Here is a 20,299-nt window from a genome sequence, read left to right on the forward strand (position 1 = left end):
TAGACTTGGGTTATTGTCAACGCCAGTCTTAGAGCAAAGGATAGGACACTTACACCCTTGTAGGTTTGATGTTGAGAAATGTTAGACTTTTATCTTGATCTAGCTCATAAGCTCTTGTATTCATTCAGAGGCCCAACTTTTATGTTATTTAAATCATTCGGTAAATTAACTACTTAATATTTTTGATGGGGATAGACAGACAGGATTCAAACCATAGGATGTTAAGCCATTTTCTTGCATTAGTAGTAGACATCTGTTATTATGCATGTGCTTGTAGCTATCCTGGAAGGTGGTGGTTTATTTACTTTTTTATTTTTATAGTATGCAGATTATCTCTTTAAAACAGTACAAGATAGCTTCAGGTGCAGCTGTTGTAAAATAAATAAATATATTGAAATTTTGAATCCTAATGACCTTATGAAAGGCAGAAATCTGCAACTGTCTAATTATCTATAGTGATGTGAATATAATTTGAATAGCCTGCTGTGAGTTTAAAGCTTTTCTGGTAAGTGTTTTACCTGTTAAATGATCTAGAATGCTGTCTGTCTACCCAGCTCCCCTTCCTTTAGGCAGAACCATGTGTAAATCATTCCAAAACAATTAATGCTGCTTGAGTCACAAATTATTGATCTTTCTGTTTCATAGAGTATACAGGGAACTGCTGCTCTACTTAGATTCTAAAATCAGGCATTTTAATTGTGTTTTCCAGGAAGATATGAATTTAAATGAAGATAAAAAGGCACCATTGCGGGAAAAAGACTTCAGTATCAAAAAAGAAATGGTGATGCAGTACATTAATACTGCTTCTAAGACAGTAAGTAAAGCTGTCAGCTTGACAAATAATGCTGCAGCTTGCAGTGTGGAAAACAATGCATTTGTCTAATGAAGTGCTTACGCTTGTGCAAAACTGCAATCAGAGGGCTTTTGAATGCATAATTAGAAAGTATTATAATAAATTAGCTTAAGATATTTCTCATAGTATTCTCTTAAACTTTGAGTGTGTGTGTGTGTGTGTGTGTGTGTGTGTGTGTGTGTGTGTGTGTGTGTGTGTATGTTGGCCAGTCTCACTGCTAAGAAGAAGCACAGTAGTGTGTCCTGAGACTACTTTCTTGGTGAATTAAGATAGTCATTGATTTCCAGTATCACTTATAAATGAAGATCATATTTGTACTATACAACTTTACCTGTCTAAGTTAGGATTCACAATAGTCAATTCCATATTATGCATTTTCCTATGGGCAGATCATCTTCAAACACAGTACAAATGTAAGGATTGAAAGGAACATTGTATCTCCCTGTAGTAACCAATTCTCCAGGGAACAGTGAAAAGGTGTGCAAATACTAAGTATCTGGGAAGGTATAATTGGCACATAGAATCTGTTGAAATTTATTGAAAACAAATCAGCTTGATAGAAGTTGTGAAAAATGGGGATTGGATGAAAAATATAATGTGGAAGTGTTGTAGTTTGCTTTGGTTTTCTGCAATAAAAAATGACTAAAACCAACTTGGGGAGGGAAGGGTTTGGTTCTGTTAAGCTTACAAATTACAGCCCATCTTCAGAGGGAAGCTAAGGCAGGAACCTTGAGGCAGGAACTGAAGCAGAGACCATGGAGGGATGCTCCTTACTGGCTTGCTCTTGAAGGCATTGTCAGCTTGCTTTCTTATGCAGCCCAGGCCCAAGTGTCCGAGGTATTAGAGCCCAGGGTGGATCAGGTCTTCCTTTATCGATTAACAATAAAGAGAAGCCCACAGGCCAACCTTTCTCAAGTAAGGTTCTGCCTTCACCAAGTGTGTCAAGCTGAGAACTGAGGTTAACTGTGACAGGAGCCTTACCAAGAAGCGAAAGGCAGGAGAGGGTGCTTTTGGCTGAATTTATAATAGGATTAGAAAGAAGTAGCTTATACACTGATTTTCACAGGATACTTTAACCTAAGGCCAGACTACGAGAACATAAGTTATTTATACCTCACCACTGTTTATCCACTACACAGTGTATAACTCAGTGCTGTTTCTTTTGGAGAAAGACTCAAGTGATGTTTAATTTTTAAACGCATCTCTTGTTTTGGCAGGCTCACCTTCAGTTTTAGAAGGAGTGGCATGTATGCCTTTTCTAGTCTAGTGTAAGTAGGCTCTGTTCAGCTGCTGTGACACCAGTATTAGTGGCCTTTGTCTCTTAATGTGGCTGCCATTTAGACGTTAAAGGTTTTCTTCTTCTTTTTTTAATCTTTTGGACATAAGCATCTTAATGTAATTCTTTTTCATTTTTTTCCCCAGCTGTAAAATAACAGTTCCCATGTCATATAGGCATTCTGTTGCCATTAAGTTGCTTCTTCCATTTTTAGAACATTTGACACTGGTGACTACCTCTGTGTAGTTGTTAAGTCGTCCTTGTTATTTGCTTATTCTTGTGATTGAAATCATTCTATCACATATTACCATTATACCAAACTCATTGTAATAGGTAGAGAGAAAAGTATGCTATAACATAAATTTATGATGGTCAATTTTAATTTTTCTGAAGACATTTCTTTATCTAATACATGTTTATTGACTGTTAGTATTTGTCAGCCAAGGTTTTAGACAGCAGAGATTGGTGCCAAAGTACTCTTGTCATTGATCATTAATGGAGCCATTTGGTCCACATATAACTTTCAACATTACACATAACTAAAATACATGAAATTCAATGTACAAAACCCAAAGCATTGTAGGTGAATTGTGTTGTGTGGAGTAGCTAGGGAAGACAACTCTTAATAAAATTTAAATACAGCAAGCATAAATGTATTAAGTATAATCACATAGAATATGTTATATAAGTTACAACTGATGTAGAAAGCCCCATCCGTGTATGAGTGCATTTTAATTCTGGAGTTTAAGAAAATAAATAGACATATAAGAAAACATCAACTCTACTTGAACTTTTTTCTTACATTTTTAAAGTTTTTTCTTTATTATTATTAATTAATTATTTTATCTATTTACATCCTAAATGTTTTCCCTCTCCTGGTCCTCCCTCACAAAGTTCTTCCCCCCACTTCCCCTCCTCTTTGTCTCTGAGAGGGTGCACCCCCCACATGTATTCCCCCTCACTAGGGCCTCAAGTCTCTACAGGATTAGGCCTAAGTGCGGATACTTCAATCCCACTTAGAAGGGGGAGCAAAATAATCATTTAGACCAATTAAATATCTTTTCTTCCATCACAAAAGATTGATTAAAATAAAATTTAACACTTATCCTTTTTAATTTTAGAACAGAATCTTCCAATGTTCTGTTTGTAAGGTTTTTTATAGTAATTTATGGCCGTAGCAAAGTGAGGCCCTTGGGCAGTAGTTCTCAGCAGTCTTAACACTGAGACCCTTCAATGCATGTCTTAAATTGTAGTGGCCCCTGACTTTTGTTGTTACTTTGTAACTGTAATTTTTTTGCTACTGTTTTGAATTATAAAGTAAATATCCATGTTTTCTTTTTCTTTTTTCTTTTTTGATTCAATTGATGAGATATAATTGCCCAACTAAACATACAAAGCCCTATACACGTCCATCCCTTAAGAACATGATAATAACCTGTAAAGGTACAGCATGGAATCTCAACATCAGCCTCCATGTTCTCGTCTGTGGCTTCTCTCCCAGTCCCTCTTGTCTCCTCTTCCTTTCCGTTCCAGTCTCCTCCTCTTCCTTCAAACTTTTTTCCCGCCCATCCTTCCTTCTCGTCCAATGACAGGCCTCATTCTATCTTGTATCTGTCTCACCTCATCCCACATTTCACCCCTTTGTCTAAATAAAAAAAATTCTCTCAAATATAAGCTGAGTACAGGGGTTGGGGATTTAGCTCAGTGGTAGAGCGCTTGCCTAGCAAGCGCAAGGCCCTGGGTTCGGTCCCCAGCTCCGAAAAAAGGAGAAAAAAATAAGCTGAGTACAATTATTATCATTTTGTAATTAAAAGCAAAAAATATATCTAATACCCAGTCCAACACTTTATCAGTTAAACAGAACATTTAGTTATCCATTCCAGCTTAAGAAAGCCTTAAAATTTATATTATATCCTGGCTAGCTTGTATACTATCTGATAACTATCTAATAAATATGTATTTTCAGAGGTAAACAGCCTGATAAACTATGAGACTATAATCAGTCTTCAACCCCATCAGAAATCTGAGAATGACTAAATATCTATACACATAGGAAACCTAAAACGGCTTCCAGAACTGAGAGGTTGTAGAGACAAATCGCCACTAGCACAGTCCCCTGTTAGTAACATGTGAGCACAAGTCTTCAGCCTTCTGGCCCAAAATCAACTGACAGACTCTTGAAATGCAGATTTTTGAAGGGTTGATCACCCTGTCTTGGCACACCTTATCAGTCAACTATTCTGCATAATTTGTCCTTTTCTGGACAGTATTAGTCTGCAGATGAAACAGGCAGTTTTGCCCAGTGGCTGTCTAGCCACAAAGTATTGCCTCACCTGGTGGTTAGAGATGTTCAAATTCTTCGTTAAATCTGCCAAAGGGGAACTGTTAGGAGCAGATATGTCTCAACAAAAGATAAATAACTTTAAATCTTTTATTTTGTGGATTTCTGTCGTTTTTGAAAAACATATATCTATATAAGGCAATCTAGACTATTGTCTCCATATCCTAAATATTGCCTTGAAAGTACTCTCACAAACTCAGAGCCATGAATTTGCTATTTGGCCCTTAACTCACTTGTATTATCAACTCAGAAGTTTGTAATGACATCAATAGAAGGACTGGCTCTAAACCTTGTACTTTTAAACTTTTTTTTGACAAATAAATTCTATACCAAAGCAAAGATATGATTTTAGCTTAGTTATCAATGAGATTATGACTATACAACTCAATCTAGCTAAGTCCTGCCTGTTAAATTACAACCATTTTTAGATTTCTCATAAAACAACCTTACAATACCCATTTTCAGCCCTCCCAAAAGTCTAGGGAATTGGGGCGATGACTCCTCTATAACTTCTCAAAGCTGTACATGGGTGTTGATATATCCTTGGAGTAGCCGGTAGGAAGAATGAAGCAAATGCAGTAGTCGGATGTGTTCTAACTGGACCCAGCCGGAAGTCCTTGAGACCAGGAATCCAAGTAGGCACACTCTGCAAAACACAACTCTCAAGACAAAAGTTTAGAGTCGAGATAGCTTTTTGTTCGATTCTCCTGAATCTAGTTTTTCAGGTGGTCTCTCTCTCTCTCAAATCTGATCAGTATGACTCTGAGGTTTCCACAGCCTAATCACACTTTTTAAAAACACAAAGACAAAATCTTTCGCCCAAAATACTATGTTCCTTAGTCTGTAATCAGAAAAGCTTGTATCTTGCACCCTCTCCCAGAGTAATAATATGTTCATAAAACTCAGTCACACCCTTTATGAAGATTAAACCATTTTAAAAAAGGAAGTAAGCTAAACAATGAGCCTGATAGGCTTTTGTACTCTGTGATATCAGGAAATTAACCCAAAATTCCCATGAAGACCACGTTAAGAAATCTGAGCTGCCTGTTGTGGTAAATATCAAAAATAACCACAAACTCTCGCTCACCGGCATCAACAAGCCATATGGCCTTTAGTGGGGTAATTCATAAAAAAACTAAACACCTTCTATCAATTCCTCTATCTACAAGTAACTTATCAAACTAGGCCTTTAGCCCAATTAATCTTAATAACTTGTAAATACCTTCTATCAATTCCAATATCAATAAGTAACTTATCAAACCAGGACTTTAGCCCAAAATATATCTATCCGTTAAGCTCTCTACCCAGAGCCACAGATTTTTATTAAACCTTAATAACTTGTAAATATCACAATTCTCTACTTGACTAATTCTCCCTAAATTCTGAACCATGGATGAAAATCCCCACATGATTTGGGTAATCTCTGTACTCTCTTGTTTTTAAAAACAAACTTAATCACCTTCTAATAATACCTGTCATTAAGAAGTAGCTTGTCTAACTAGGATTTCAACCCAAAATTCCCGTGGAGACCATGTTAGAAGGAATATGAGTGTCCTGAAAGACTTTCTAAACAACTGTCTTTAAAAAGCAGCTTTTAATCTCTAACTCTCTGAGCTGCCATTACTTCTCACACAGCAGGGGATTTACTGCCTGCCAGCCCAGGCTGTTTTTGTGTTTCTTTGTTTAAAGTTTCGGACTTGAGACATCACATGACTCAACATGGTGCTGGCCTCCTCTTACTTAGAAAATAAAACTTTTCTCAACTCTTGGATTACTAGTGGATTTTCACAGGTTGGTTCGCCATCTGTTGTTGTAAATTATAAAAAATCGGTTTTCTTTTACCTCCTCTAGATCCAACACTGCAGTGCACCAAGGTGTCTGGTAGGTCTCTTAATCTCAGTCAGCAAAGCGTCTCACCCACTCTGCTCCATCCCATATCACACTGCTGAAGGCCTTTCTCTGAGCCTGGTAACAATCTCTCTCTCCATCCAGGTCCCAAGGCAGGTTTCCATGCCACAGACACACGTCACAACTCCGTGGTGGCTTAGTGTCCCAGCAGCTACATCTTTCCATTCATTCTCCTGGTCCTCTGGGCTTCTCTCCTGACTCCCCCATACCTGATCCTGCCCCCTTTTCTCCATGATTATGTTCTAACTTGAGTTCCTATGTGTAGGATTGTAGTATTGTATATGTAAGTAAATGTATACATATGCATGCAAATCCATGTATACAATAGTATTCATGTATATAGGTATATGTGTATGTAAGCACCTATATATTTGTGTGCTGCATGTGCATGTAAGTATTTATTTGTATGCGTGTATTACAAGGTTCATGACACAGTGTTTACAGGTGTTTAGAGGTCCTCTCATGGTTCCACTAGTTTCATCTCAGACTCATGTTGTAAGTATGGGGAGGGAGCATGACTGTCCTTGGCATCAATGGAACTATTTTGAGAATGTATTAGACATTCACTTTGATTTGTCTTTCTGGATGCCAAAATTAGAATTAATTTGTTTTAGCCTTGAATTATTAATTTTATGACACTATGAGGAAATTTCTATGCTTTCCATTGTCCCTGTTTTGGTTTAGGATTTAAGTGTTGGTTTTATTTATTATTTTCATTCATCTTAATTAATATATATGTATGCATGCACATTATGTGGGTGCAGATGCCTGAGGAGGTCAGAAGATGCATCAGATCCTTTGGAACTCACACTCCCGATGGTTGTACGCCTCCATGTGGGTGCCGGGAACTACACGCTGGACCTCCGCAAGGGCAGCGGGTACTTTCAGTTGCTTTATCCCATCTCTGGCCCCTTACGTGTTAATGTTAGCAAATATGTTAGATGCAAATGCATCAAGGTTTTGAGTTTCCCATTTGTTTAAGGAGTTTATGTAGTTTAACACTAGAAACTTAGATTTATCAGTTTTGCACTTACTGCCTGTTAAATTTAACATGGATTGTTTTGCATGTGTTTTAGGTTATGGTTCATAAAGTACCCCTTGCAATCCAAAAGCATAGTAAAATTTGGTCGTTGGCATTTGGAGTTTTAATCTTAGTTGCACCCTTGCTGGTTATCCTTTGCCTGTTTCTTTCCTGGTTTTGTTTGCTGAGTAGGAGAAAATTTCAGAGTTTAAGGGCAGTGAGTGAATCCATTTCTTGTTAAGCATATTTTCTCATAATCTGGGTAGCACTTATAATTTCAATTTCTGCCTGTGTATATCAGACTTTATTTATATAGAATTAAAATTATTTTTCAAGAGCTCAAGTTAATATAGCATCCTTATGAGTTGTTAGTGGGCAGAAGGTAGTCCTCAAGGAGGAGGTAGTAATGAACAAAACCAATCACTTTTTCTTGTATGAAGATATTTTCTTTTTTTTTTTTAACTTGAGTATTTCTTATTTACATTTTGAATGTTATTCCTTTTCCCGGTTTCCGGGCCAACATCCCCCTAACCCCTCCCCCTCCCCTTCTTTATGGGTGTTCCCCTCCCCATCCTCCCCCCATTACCGCCCTCCCCCCAACAATCCCGTGCACTGGGGGTACAGTCTTAGCAGAGGTCCATATTTTTTAATCAGTGTCTTAGAAAGCACTAGTTAAAGGAGACACCCGTTTATGATAGAGATGAACACTATGCTAAAATGATCATATGGAATGAATTTCTGAAAAAAGGAACGTTTCTGAAGGAAAACCCACAAGAGAAAACGTTCTATGAACAGATACTTGGTGAAGGAAAACAAAGAAAACAAAGTATCCCACAACAGTAGCTTCAGACCTGAGTCTGCACAAGAGTCATTTAGACCCATTCAGATGTCTCCATGTCCAGACTGTGAGGGTAAACATTTGAACCAGAATTACTGCATGTGGAGGTCAGGCATTTATTTGAACTCAGAGGCTCTCCGAGATAGCTATGTGGACCATGAGTAAGGCTTCTGGGTTGTAGAATATGGCCTTCTTCACCTTGTACCTCATAGAGTAATACTAATCTAATGGAGCCAAAGTGTTGATGATATGGAATCTTCAACTTGGTGAATGAACGTTCACACCCTGGCTTCAAGTGTGAGGTACTTAATGCATAGCATCTCTGTGTGATGTACTCACATAGCATCTCAGTGTGATGCACTCGAATAGCATCTCAGTGTGAGGTACTTACATAGCATCTCCGTGGACCCCGGGTGGGGCATTTACTGTATCTGCTGAGACTCTCCCAATGACATCTGCCCATTGGCAGAGATCATCACATGGAAAGAATGTTTGTATCAAAGAAAAGACTGTGCTTCTTCCCAGAAAAAGAGACAAACAAATACACCATTAGCAGGAAGGAGAAGCAAATGCTGTGAAAACCACTGTGCAGTTTCTCTTTCTTTGTTGGTCGTATCCTTCAGTTATCCCTACATGGAATGAATTCTTCACAGACTCAATGGGGCTCATCATTTTGACATGCAAAGGACATTTATTATTTCTTGAGGTTTGCTGTGTAGTGGTAGCACCTAAACTCGAAGAACAAAAATTTGTTTTAGCCTCTTATCTGTATTATATATTATTTTAAATCCCTTCATTATTAAAAATGTTTTCCAGGGGATATTCAGTAAGTGAGGAATCTTTGTAATTCATTATAGTTCAATCTGAAGCTTCTCTGTGTGTTCTATTATGTATTTGCTATACTAGTTGTAGACTTTTCTGGGAAAGCTGTATCTTACAGTGTGAATAAAATATAAACTCATTTCCTGGCACCAGCTTTCTTAAGCATAACATTGTTACACTCCTATTTTGTAGATACATTTAGTTGTCATTAGACTGTTTTTATTTACTTGTAGATCTGAAGTATATGTATATCTTGAGGTTTGCAAATGAGAGAAAGGTCCAAATAATCTCTGAAGTCATGTTAGTATTGTAGCTAAAACTAGAAACTAAAATTTCTTTTCTTTAAAATTCTTTCCCACATGTATGTGTGCATGTGTGCATGTGTGTGTGCATGCATGAGTGTGTATGTTAGTGTGCATGTGCGTGTATGCGTGACTGTCTTCATTGGCTCATAGATAACTTGTGCTGTATTTGGTTATTTTATAAGAGCAATGCAAGCTTTTAATTAAAATACAATACGCACAAAGATGCCTGCCAAGACCAAACATAATCCTACCACAAATCACTGATTCTATCTTACTGAACAGTCTCCCACATGTTTTATTATTTTTTTTAACTAAAACTTTAAGATAAGTGGAATGGGGGAATGATATAATTATATATATATATATTAAAAATAAAATAAATTAAGACTAAGGTATTAGGTTTCTTCTGACATTTTCAAACAGAATGGTTTTGTTGATATCCCCCTACTCTACCATTCCTTGGCCCCGCCTTCTTTCCACCTTTTAGCTGTTCCTCTTCTGATGTACGCATTTCGTTTATTTCAGCTCTGCTCTGCCTCTCAAATGAGTTGTTTATTCTGTTATTCCTTCCGATTGGTTTTTAGTCCTGCAGTGATGTACTTTTTTTAAAAAACATTTAAGAGCTGTACCTTGTACTGGTCATGTGCCAAAGGGCTGTTTCATGTAAGGGTATGAAATGCAACAGGAAACATTCATCCTGTTTTTAACCTGGAAGTGAATTGTGAAATCTTTTTTTTTTTCCATTTAACTTTTAAAATTTTTTGTTTAATTTTTTTTTTCTGCTTAAATTCTTTTTTTCTTTTCAGTTTCTTTATCTGTTTTAAATGTTTGTTTCTTGTCTTCTGTATTTACTGAATATCTGACCTCATACTTAATTTGGCAAACAATAATGTTTATTTAATAGTTTTTTATACAGTATATTTTGATAGTATTCTTTCTGTTCTCTTAACACCTCCCAGATTCTGTTCCCCAAATTTCCTATTCTCTGTCCTGGAAATTCTCTATCATTGAAATAAAATAAAGGAAAATGAAATAACATAAAAACTCAAAGAGGAAAACCAAAAGGATTAAAAAAGAGAAAACAATCTAACAAAGAGAAACTCATTAAGACCAAAACACCAACTACAAAAAGACAAGATGTGTACACACACACACACACACACACACACACACACAGACACACACACACACACACACACAGACACACACACACAGAGACACACACACACACACACACACACACAGACACACAGACACACACACACACACACAGACACACACACACACACACACACACACACACACACACACACACACACACACACACACACACACACACACCCCTATCCACTATGCTATCCATTTTGTGTTGGCCAACAGAGATGTCTTTCATTTTGTGGGAATGTTCTGCTCAGTTTTAATTTTATTCCCAGCGTTTTTCTGCTCCAGTTAGAATTCCATCTTGTCTCAGCCCAGTGAGCTGAGTGTTGGCCTTCGGGGACACTGATGCCCAGCCTCTCCCATCTCCCTGGGCCGTTCTGTAGTCCTCTATTATGGTGTCAGACTAAACTAGTCACACAGCACTGAGACTGCTCATAATTTTGGCTTTTCCTTTCTCATAACTTGGTTGCTCTCTTTCTCTTGTTTGTTCTGGTCTGATTTTGCTAGTGTGAAGGTCTTGTAGTCTGATGGTGAGTCTCCAGCTGCTTTCTTTTGAAGTTGTGGATGTCGGCATTGCTATCCAGTGTTATTTTGTTATCCATGTCGTTTTGTGTTTGCCGCCACCTGGTTTTGGCTTTTATTTTCCTGTGAGAACCCAGGAGGCTTCCAGAACCATAGTACTTCTGCCATGTATCCAGATTCTCCAGTCCTCTGTATTTTCTTTGTTTCGTGGGGAGTGGTAATTTAGGTTAAAAATGGTTCTCTCATCCCCTCCTCCTCCATTTTCCAGGAAGGAGTGATGATTTATTGAGGGAAACCACTATTCTGTATAACTTCACCTGGTAGCTCTAGTTTTGCAGTTTATTGCATCTGTAAACTCTCATCAAACCACTAAATGGTGCATGACTTACAAATAGATTTGGAGGAAACGCTAGTTTAGCTTCACTCTCTGCTATGCGTGCACGGTACAGTCATCTCATGTATTTCCTTAGCTGTTAGGGTGCGTCATCTGCTGTATCCCAGCTACGTGGGAATACACTGCCCTTCAGTGTTGTACCTCACCCATGGAAAACTAGGTCTCATCTGCTTGTGTGTGTCTATAAATTAGTGAGTGTGTTAAATCTATCACAGCATGAAATCACTTCAAGCACTGTGAAAGACTATCTTAAAGAATTTAAATTGATTGCAGATGTTAGTGCAATTAAGCAGGCCTGATGAGCTAAGAATCATGGTTCTCAGATTTGAATATGAATGCATTTAAAAAAATTACAGCAATATACTCCATGTAAATGGAATTCATAGGCATCTGAGAGTTTTTAATCACCTTCTGTTTTCAAATGGTTCAGGAACATGAAAAGTGATATGTGACCCCTTATACAGATACCTGAATCACCCTGAATAAATATGTATTAGTCTGAAGTACTTAGTTCTGTGACATCCTTATCCAGCAAGAATTGATGCTGATTATACTTCTGATATTTTACTTTCCTACCTGTTGGCTTTATCTATTTCTGTGTTTGTAATTCAATAAAAATATTATTCTATAGATAGAGAAAAATACAAGTTACTCCACCCCAAATTTTTAAGTTGAAAAATCAGAGAGTAACTCTTATGGCAAAGAACAACGTTTAGATTACAGGTCTCTGTTGTTAAAACTCCATCTACTTAACTAGCACTCCCACAACAGAAGGATAAAAGAAAAGCCTTGTTTTTAAAAGTAGCATAATAGTTGTAAATCTGGCCTCAGGTTTTGGCAACAAGATGAAATAGAGTGTATAGTAAGTTCATTTTCAATTTGTCTCAGAATTAACCCATGATTTAAGTAATAATGCTTATTTTTTTTCTGTAACATTGTAAAATGTTGCAGACAGTAGAACTTTATTATATACAGTATTAAATGGAAATACCAAAATAGTGAGGAATCATGTAAGTACAACTTAAAGAAAGTAAAAATTATTGAAAAGAACAGTAACATTAATGACTGGAAACAAAGAATACATTTTTTCCTATAGATGTTACAAGTTAAAGCTTTGTTCTAGAACATTATGGAAACTTATTTGATTTCATTATATAGCTTATACTTTGTTAGAAGTAACTAATTCACCTGAAATACAAGGACTAATTAAATTATAAAAAGTTACAGCGCTCTCTCTCTCTCTCTCTCTCTCTCTCTGTGCGGTGGCATTTGAATGTGCTTATATTGATACAGTCACAATGCATGCATGCATATGTGAATATAAGAGGTTGATATTGGCTATCTTGTTTTGGTTTTCCCTTTATTTTTTGATATGGTCTCTTATTGAATCTGGAGCTCACCCTTTTGGCTAGAGTAGCTTGTCAGCCTCAATATTTGTCTGTCTTAATTCCTTCTCTCAATTCTGGTGTCATAGATGTTCACCAATACTCAGACTATTTTATTTGTTTGTTTACTTATTTATTGTGCTGAGGATTCAAATAAAAGTCCTTATGTTTGCACAGCAACCATTTTACCCACTGAGCCATCCCTGTGACACATTTTCTTTTAATTCCTATGATTACATTAAGAAAAGGTTCTGTGACATAATATAAACTGTTTGGTATAAAGTCAACCCTTGGCATCACAACATAGAGTTCAGTACATGGAAACAGAGATATTTAGCTGCCACATATATTTCTCAGTATTATTGCCTGGTCTTCCAGATGTCTGTATGGAGACTCTTAGCACTAAATTTGTTTATATCTCCTTTTTTACCCCCTTAGTAATGTCATGGAGATTAGTTTTTCTGTAGTCTGTCCTTTGTCCTTTAACTATTCTACCCTCATTGTCTTAGGAATGACTGATTTCAGTTAGATGTGATTCAAAGAAAACAGAGCTTACTGGCTTGTGCATCTGACAAAATGGCTCTATTTTGATAGGCCCAGATTTAAGTCCTCCAGTGACTAAGGATCCATTCTTTCTGTATCTGGCAGCCTTGTCTTCCTGTAAGTTGGATTACTTGTTCATCATCTTTATTTAGTGTACGCAGAGGGTTAACATAAGCTCCTGGCTTCATTCCTGTATTTGATTTGTGGTCCTCAAAAACTTGAGAAAACTTACCACATTGGCTTAAATATCATGTATATTGGTAAGCTAATGTGCCTGGCTTGAACACTGACTTTTTTATTTTTATATATAACAAAGAATAATGTATTAATATAATTTCAAATATGAGATTTGAAAATATAATTTAATTAATATTAATATTTCATTGAAAAAATTTCCTGCACCTTTACATATAAAATCAGCTTTCATAGTGTTATGTCGTGGTTCTTATTAAATTTGGCTGTGGTAGATTTGTGATCTAAAATGGAACACATCTCTTTTTTAACTCTAAAATATTCTTAGGCAGGTTACATATTATCTGATGACTTTTTTTTAAATTATGAGAGACATAGACTGTTAGAAGCTTTTTTGTACTTTACCCCGTTTCTTCTAAAATTTGTAGCCTTCCTTCTCCTAACTATAAGCTTAACCCTGTATCATTTCATCCTTTACCACTGACCTTAGCATACTCATTGGGAAATGTTGTGTACCTTGCAAGAAGTGTGCTGTAATAATTGTATTTTTCCAAACTTGATGATAACTCTTGATTAAAAAAAAAACCCAACCTCTCTGCTTTTAAAAACAAGTCTTACTGGTTATTTTATTTATTTCCATTTCAAATGTTATCCCTCTTCCCGTTTTCCCCTCTGAAAACCCCTTATCCCATCCCCCTCTCCCCTTCTTCTATGAGGATGCTTCCCTACCCTCCAACCCACTCCTACCTCACCACCCTAGCATTCACCTATGCTGGAGCATTAAGACCTCACAGGATGACAGCCCCCCCTCCCATTGATGCCAGATAAGGCCATCCTCTGCTCCATATGTAGCTGGAGCTATGGGTCAACCCCTCTTTTATTTTTTAAAAACTTATTTATTATTTTTTATTATTCATTGAATTGTGACAATGAAGATTGAACCAGAGCCCTGTGGCATCTAGATAACTTGGTGACCAAAGACACACAGCAGTTTAACCCTTTCTTCTTCTTCTGGGTCTTCATTTTTCTTAGCACTAATCAGCTCTTGTCTTCTAATTAGCCTCATACCTAAGGCTGAATTAGCTATTTGATCCCAGTCTTCCACTGTCTGCTGCTTTAATGTGCAATGGCCCATAGTGAAGGATGCACCAGATCTGCCTTCACAAGTTACACTTGGAGGTTAGACTCACAAAGTCATGAATCAGACTCATGGGTTGTCCAGACAAGATGGACCCCACGAGAATATTGCCTTTGCAAATTTATCATTGTTTATGTGTGATTCTTAGAGGGTCACAAACTCAGTTGTTCAACATAATAAGTAAGATTTAGCATGCAATTCATGAAAAGACATATAATATACTGTCTAGATTTCATAAATACACAATGGTACTTATAGATGAAAGCATCTTCATAATTTGATAAAAGCGTTCTTACCATGTTTCCTTACAGGCCTGTCTGTGTTGTACTCATGTGAATTGTTTACTTAATCTGTAGATGGTTTATAGAAACTACTGGACATATATTTAGACTAAGGCCCTGTTTCTGTGAGTTCCCTTAGCACCATATGATGTTCATCGTAATTCTCTCAAACTTCATGTAGTTGTTCATTTTATTAGATGTGATAGACCAGAATCTTCATGAGGGCAAGAAATAGCTATTGTGACCTGTATAAGGTGTATATGTTTGTGTTTCTGGCTTTCCTTTTTTCTGCGAAGTTGTGGGGTCTTCAGAATGTGGTGTCTGTGGCCTCTTTACATGTCCTCATGTAGATGGCCTCTTTACATGTCCTCATGTAGATGGCCTCTTTACATGTCCTCATGTAGATGGCCTCTTTACATGTCCTCATGTAGATGGCCTCTTTACATGTCCTCATGTAGATGGCCTCTTTACATGTCCTCATGTAGATGGCCTCTTTACATGTCCTCATGTAGATGGCCTCTTTACATGTCCTCATGTAGATGGCCTCTTTACATGTCCTCATGTAGATGGCCTCTTTACATGTCCTCATGTAGATGGCCTCTTTAAGGCCACTTACTATACATTAGAGTACTTTTTTTTTTTTCTTCCAGAGCTGAGGACTGAACCCAGGGCCTTGCGCTTGCTAGGCAAGCGCTCTACGACTGAGCTAAATCCTCAACCCCACATTAGAGTACTTTTAAATGGACACAATTGTGCCCTTGAGTGGGAATCTTTGAATTTAAACTCTATCTTAATATGTATGAGACATTTTAATGGGGGTCTATATAATTTCTGGTATTTTGAGTTTTCTCTAACGATCTGAAGTTAATTATAATAAGATCTAGTGGTAACTTAAAGTTGGTAAATTTATCTCTCCTAAGTTGTACATCCTGCCTGTTATCATTTAGGGGAGAATCGGCCATGGACTGGCTGTGTATCTCATTGTGTCTTTTTTACTGTTTAGATTTCATAACTCATGATCTTTATATATTTTCTTTTATCATTTTTGAAAATTTTCTTAGGACAGAAAGGTTGTTTAAATAATCAAAAGAAAATGATTACATATTCTAAGATCAACTTGTTTAGTAATCAAGTGACATCCCAAGTACCATTCATTTATTCAGATGCTCATATTTAAAATTATTAAAATCAAAGATACAACTTAAAAAGATAAAGTATCATTTATTGAAGCAGTCTTTAATGTATAATGATTTTTTTTACTGTCTTACAGCTCTGTTTGGTGTACTTAAAAGAAAATAGGCCTCTGATTTAAAAATACTCTTTTTTTGACCAGTGCTTGTAGAAGGAATACTTTTCTTGTGATACTTGGTCACAAAGCATTGAAATACAAATTAATGCCCATTAAGGAAGATTGACTGCATAGAAAAGCTTTAAATAATTATATTTACATAATGCTCATTTACATTTAATATACAGTGCAATGTAAGGATGAGAATAAAGAGAATGTGAGGGAGGTATTGAATGGAGTTCACTCTCTTTTTCCTTAGAGAGTACAAAATTTAGAATTTAAAAGACAGCATGTCAAAGGAAACAAGTCCTAATAAAAAATGAGACTGAGCTAAAATATTATGGTTGTCTTGATACTGAAAATAAATATGGAGGTGATTTTGTAACAGTAAAATTTAGATTAGAGGAAAATTGCTCTTTTTTTTTTTTTTTTTTTTTTGGAGCTGGGGACCAACCCAGGACCTTGCACTTCCTAGGCAAGCGCTCTACCACTGAGCTAAATCCCCAACCCCTGCTCTTTTTCTTTTTATTGACAACGTTTTCCCAGAAGTTTGAAGACTACGTTAAAAACTGAGCAACATAGCTATGGGAAGCCTGAAATGGACTCTGCTACTATTAGGGTGCCATTACTTTGAGACTATGCTGATAATTGAAGAAAGCATGTATACAAGGGCCTTTTCAAGGATGATGTTGCATTCTGTGGCATCATTTCTGACCCTCAATGAAGTTCCTCAAAAGTTCTTACAGGTGAATGTGTGTCTCTCTAGTTTGCAGATACAGACACTAGCTTGACACTCTTTGCAGTTGGTAAGTTGTAAGGATAAGAGAAATCATGTGGTGAAAACCTGCTAATTAATTAAGGTCACAGTCTACCTTATTTAGATAGCTTCTCTGAGCTCAGTGCAAAATGCATGCTCATGGATTGGCAGGATTAATATAGTAAAAATGGCATTATGTCAAAAGCAGTCTACAGATTCAAAGCAATTCCCATCAGAATTCCAACTCAATTGTTCATAGAGTTAGAAAGAGCAATTTGCAAATTTATTTGGAATAACAAAAAACCCAGGATGGGGAAAACTGTTCTCAACAATAAAAGAACTTATGGGGGAATCACCACCCCTGACCTCAAGCTATATTACAGAGCAATAATGATAAAAACTGTATGGTATTGGTACAGAGACAGGCATGTAGATCAATGGATTATAATTGAAGACCTAGAAATGAACCCACACACCTATGGTCACTTGATCTTTGACAAAGGAGCTAAAACCACTCAGTGGGAAAAAGATAGCATTTTCAACAAATGACCCTGGTTCACCTGGAGGTCAGCATGTAGAAGAATGCAAATTAATCCATTCTTATCTCCTTGTAAATAATTCAAGTCCAAGTGGATCAAGGACCTCCACATCAAACCATATACACTCAAACTAATAGAAGAAAGAGTGGGGAAGAGTCTCCAACACATGGGCACTGGGGAAAATTTCCTGAACAGAACACCAATGGCTTATGCTCTAAGATCAAGAATCAACAAATGGGATCTCATAAAACTACAAAGCTTCTGTAAGGCAAAGGACACTGTCACTAGGACAAAACGGCAACCAAGAGACTGAAAAGATCTTTACCAATCCTACATCTGATAAAGGGCTAATATCTAATATATAGAAAGAACTCAAGAACCCCAAGAATCCCAAGAACCAAGCAACTCTATTAAAAAGGGGGCTACAGAGCTCAACAAAGAATTCTCAGCTGAGGAATATTGAATGGATGAAAAGCACCTAAAGAAATGTTCAGCATCCTTAGTCATCAGGGAAATGCAAATCAAAACAACCCAGAGATTCCACCTCACACCAGTCAGAAAGGCTAAGTACAGAAAGTCAGTTGAGAGCAGATGCTAGTATGGATGTGGAGAAAGAGCACGACTTATCCATTGCTGGTGCAATTGCAAACTGGTACAACCATTCTGAAAATAAATCTGGAGGTTCCTCAGAAAATTGGACATAGTACTACCTGAGGACCCAGCTATACCACTCCTGAGCATATACCCAAAAGGTGCTCCAAGAGATAATAAGGACACATGCTCCACTATGTTCTTAGGAGTCTTATTTATAATAGCCAGAAGCTGGAAAGAACTCAGGTACCCTAAACAGAGGAATGGATACAGAAAATGTGGTACATCTACACAATGGAGTACTACTCAGCTATCAAAAACAATGATTTCATGAAATTCATAGGCATATGGATGGAACTAGAAAATATCATCCTGAGTGAGGTAACCCAATCACAAAAAAACACACATTATTTGCATTCACTCATAAGTGGATATTATACACTCACTGATAAGTGGATATTAGCCCCAAAGCAGGAATTACCCAAGATAGAATCCACATGAAGCTCAAGGATGACCAAAGTGGGGATGCTTCAGTCCTTCTTAAAAGGGTGAACAAAAATATTCATAGGAGGAGATATAGAGACAAAGTTTGGAGCAGAGACTGAAGGAATGGCCATTCAGAGACTGCCCCACTTGGGGATCTAGCCCATGTACATACAGCCACCAAACCCAGACAATATTGCTGATGCCAAGAAGTGCATGCTGACAGGAGCTTCACATAGCTGTCTCCTGAGAGCTCTGCCAGAGCATGACAAATACAGATGTGAATGCTTGCAGCCAACCATTGAACTAAGAATGGGGTCCCCATTGGAGGAGTTCAAGAATGGATTGAAAGAACTAACAGGGCTTGTAACCCCATAAGAACAACAATACCAACCAACCAGAGCTCCCAGGGACTAACCCACTACCCAAAGAGTATGCATGAACAGACCCATGGCTCCAGCTGTATATGTTGCAGAGGATGGCCTTGTAGGGCATTAATGGGAGGAGAAACCCTTGGTTCTGCTAAGGCTGGAACCCCCATTGTCAGGGCGGGGTAGTGGGAAGGATTGGGTGGTTGGGGAGGAGGAACAACCTCATAGAAGAAGGGGGAGGGATGATTGGTTAAGGGATTTATGGACGAAAAATTGGGAAAGGGGACAACATTTGAATTGCAAATAAAGAAAATACAATTAAAAAAAAAGGAAAAAATTTGAGGACTTCGTTTACTTACCAGTACAGAGTCCCCTTCTCTGACCTTGTTTGGGAAGCTCAGCCATCCACACCTGCATTCCCAGTACTCTAGCCAATGAAATGTTATCTTAAGAAGAACCCCTCCCCTCTCCAAGGTTCATATCCAGAACTGATTCACCCTTAATAAAATGTATGTGTTCAAGCCTACCTTGAATACAAGCAGAGCCCAAGCTAAGGTCATCCCAGAACTGTTCCTTTCGAATCCTTGGAGAAGCCTCCCCTTCCCCACATCATTCACTCTCATCTGGAGTCCATCCATTTTAGATTCCTCTTTGTCCTGTCAGCCGGGTGTGGAGGCAGCTGCGCACACCCTGATGGGGAAGAGCTGAAAGAACTGAGCATGGAGCCACAGCTGAAACCGGCCATTGTAACACAAAGCCATGTAAATTACTTTGTCATAAAAGCAAGGAAAACGATTAGAACAGTACTGGAACCAGATTTATGTAAAGTGTTGGTTAGATGTAGGCTTCTCAGTGTATTAGAGCTGGCCTGCATGGAGGGTTGTTGTTGAAGAGGACCATCTGTACATGCAGGTACTCTGACAGGAAGGTACTCTATGTACAGCACTAACAATTATGGAGGGCACACAAGTTCCTCAGAAGTCTTGGGCAGTGCTTGGCTATCAGCCTCTTCCAAAGGGCTGTGGTAGTACGGGTGACAGACATATCTGAGGAAGGTGCTTTTCTTCAGCTTCTCCTTCCTCCCCACCGTATTCAGCTCTGAAGGCACCGGCCAGAAGCTATTAATTTGGGATGGATTGAGAACTAGTTAAAATAAAGTGAAACTCCCCATTTATACTCATACGTTTCTATGTAATATTTTGAGCGTGGTCTGTATTGACAAGCATGTAAAACATTACTATTGAAGCTCTAATACTGGATTCTCTTTTCAGAAAAAAAATTCTTACAAGT

The 20,299-nt window shown here is 37.6% G+C and overlaps 1 protein-coding gene across 1 annotated transcript in view; it reads left to right on the forward strand.

Annotated features, from left to right (window-relative positions):
• Positions 1-20,299, forward strand: part of Diaph3 (diaphanous related formin 3) — a 336,634-nt gene that overhangs the window by 61,179 nt on the left and 255,156 nt on the right. The window contains exon 4 of the mRNA XM_032917289.1: positions 710-814. Within this exon, the coding sequence (XP_032773180.1) occupies positions 710-814 (105 nt within the window). The remainder of the gene's footprint in view (positions 1-709; positions 815-20,299) is intronic.

The sequence above is a fragment of the Rattus rattus genome, chromosome 12 (genome assembly GCF_011064425.1).
Source record: "Rattus rattus isolate New Zealand chromosome 12, Rrattus_CSIRO_v1, whole genome shotgun sequence".
Classification (NCBI taxonomy): Eukaryota; Metazoa; Chordata; class Mammalia; order Rodentia; family Muridae; genus Rattus; species Rattus rattus.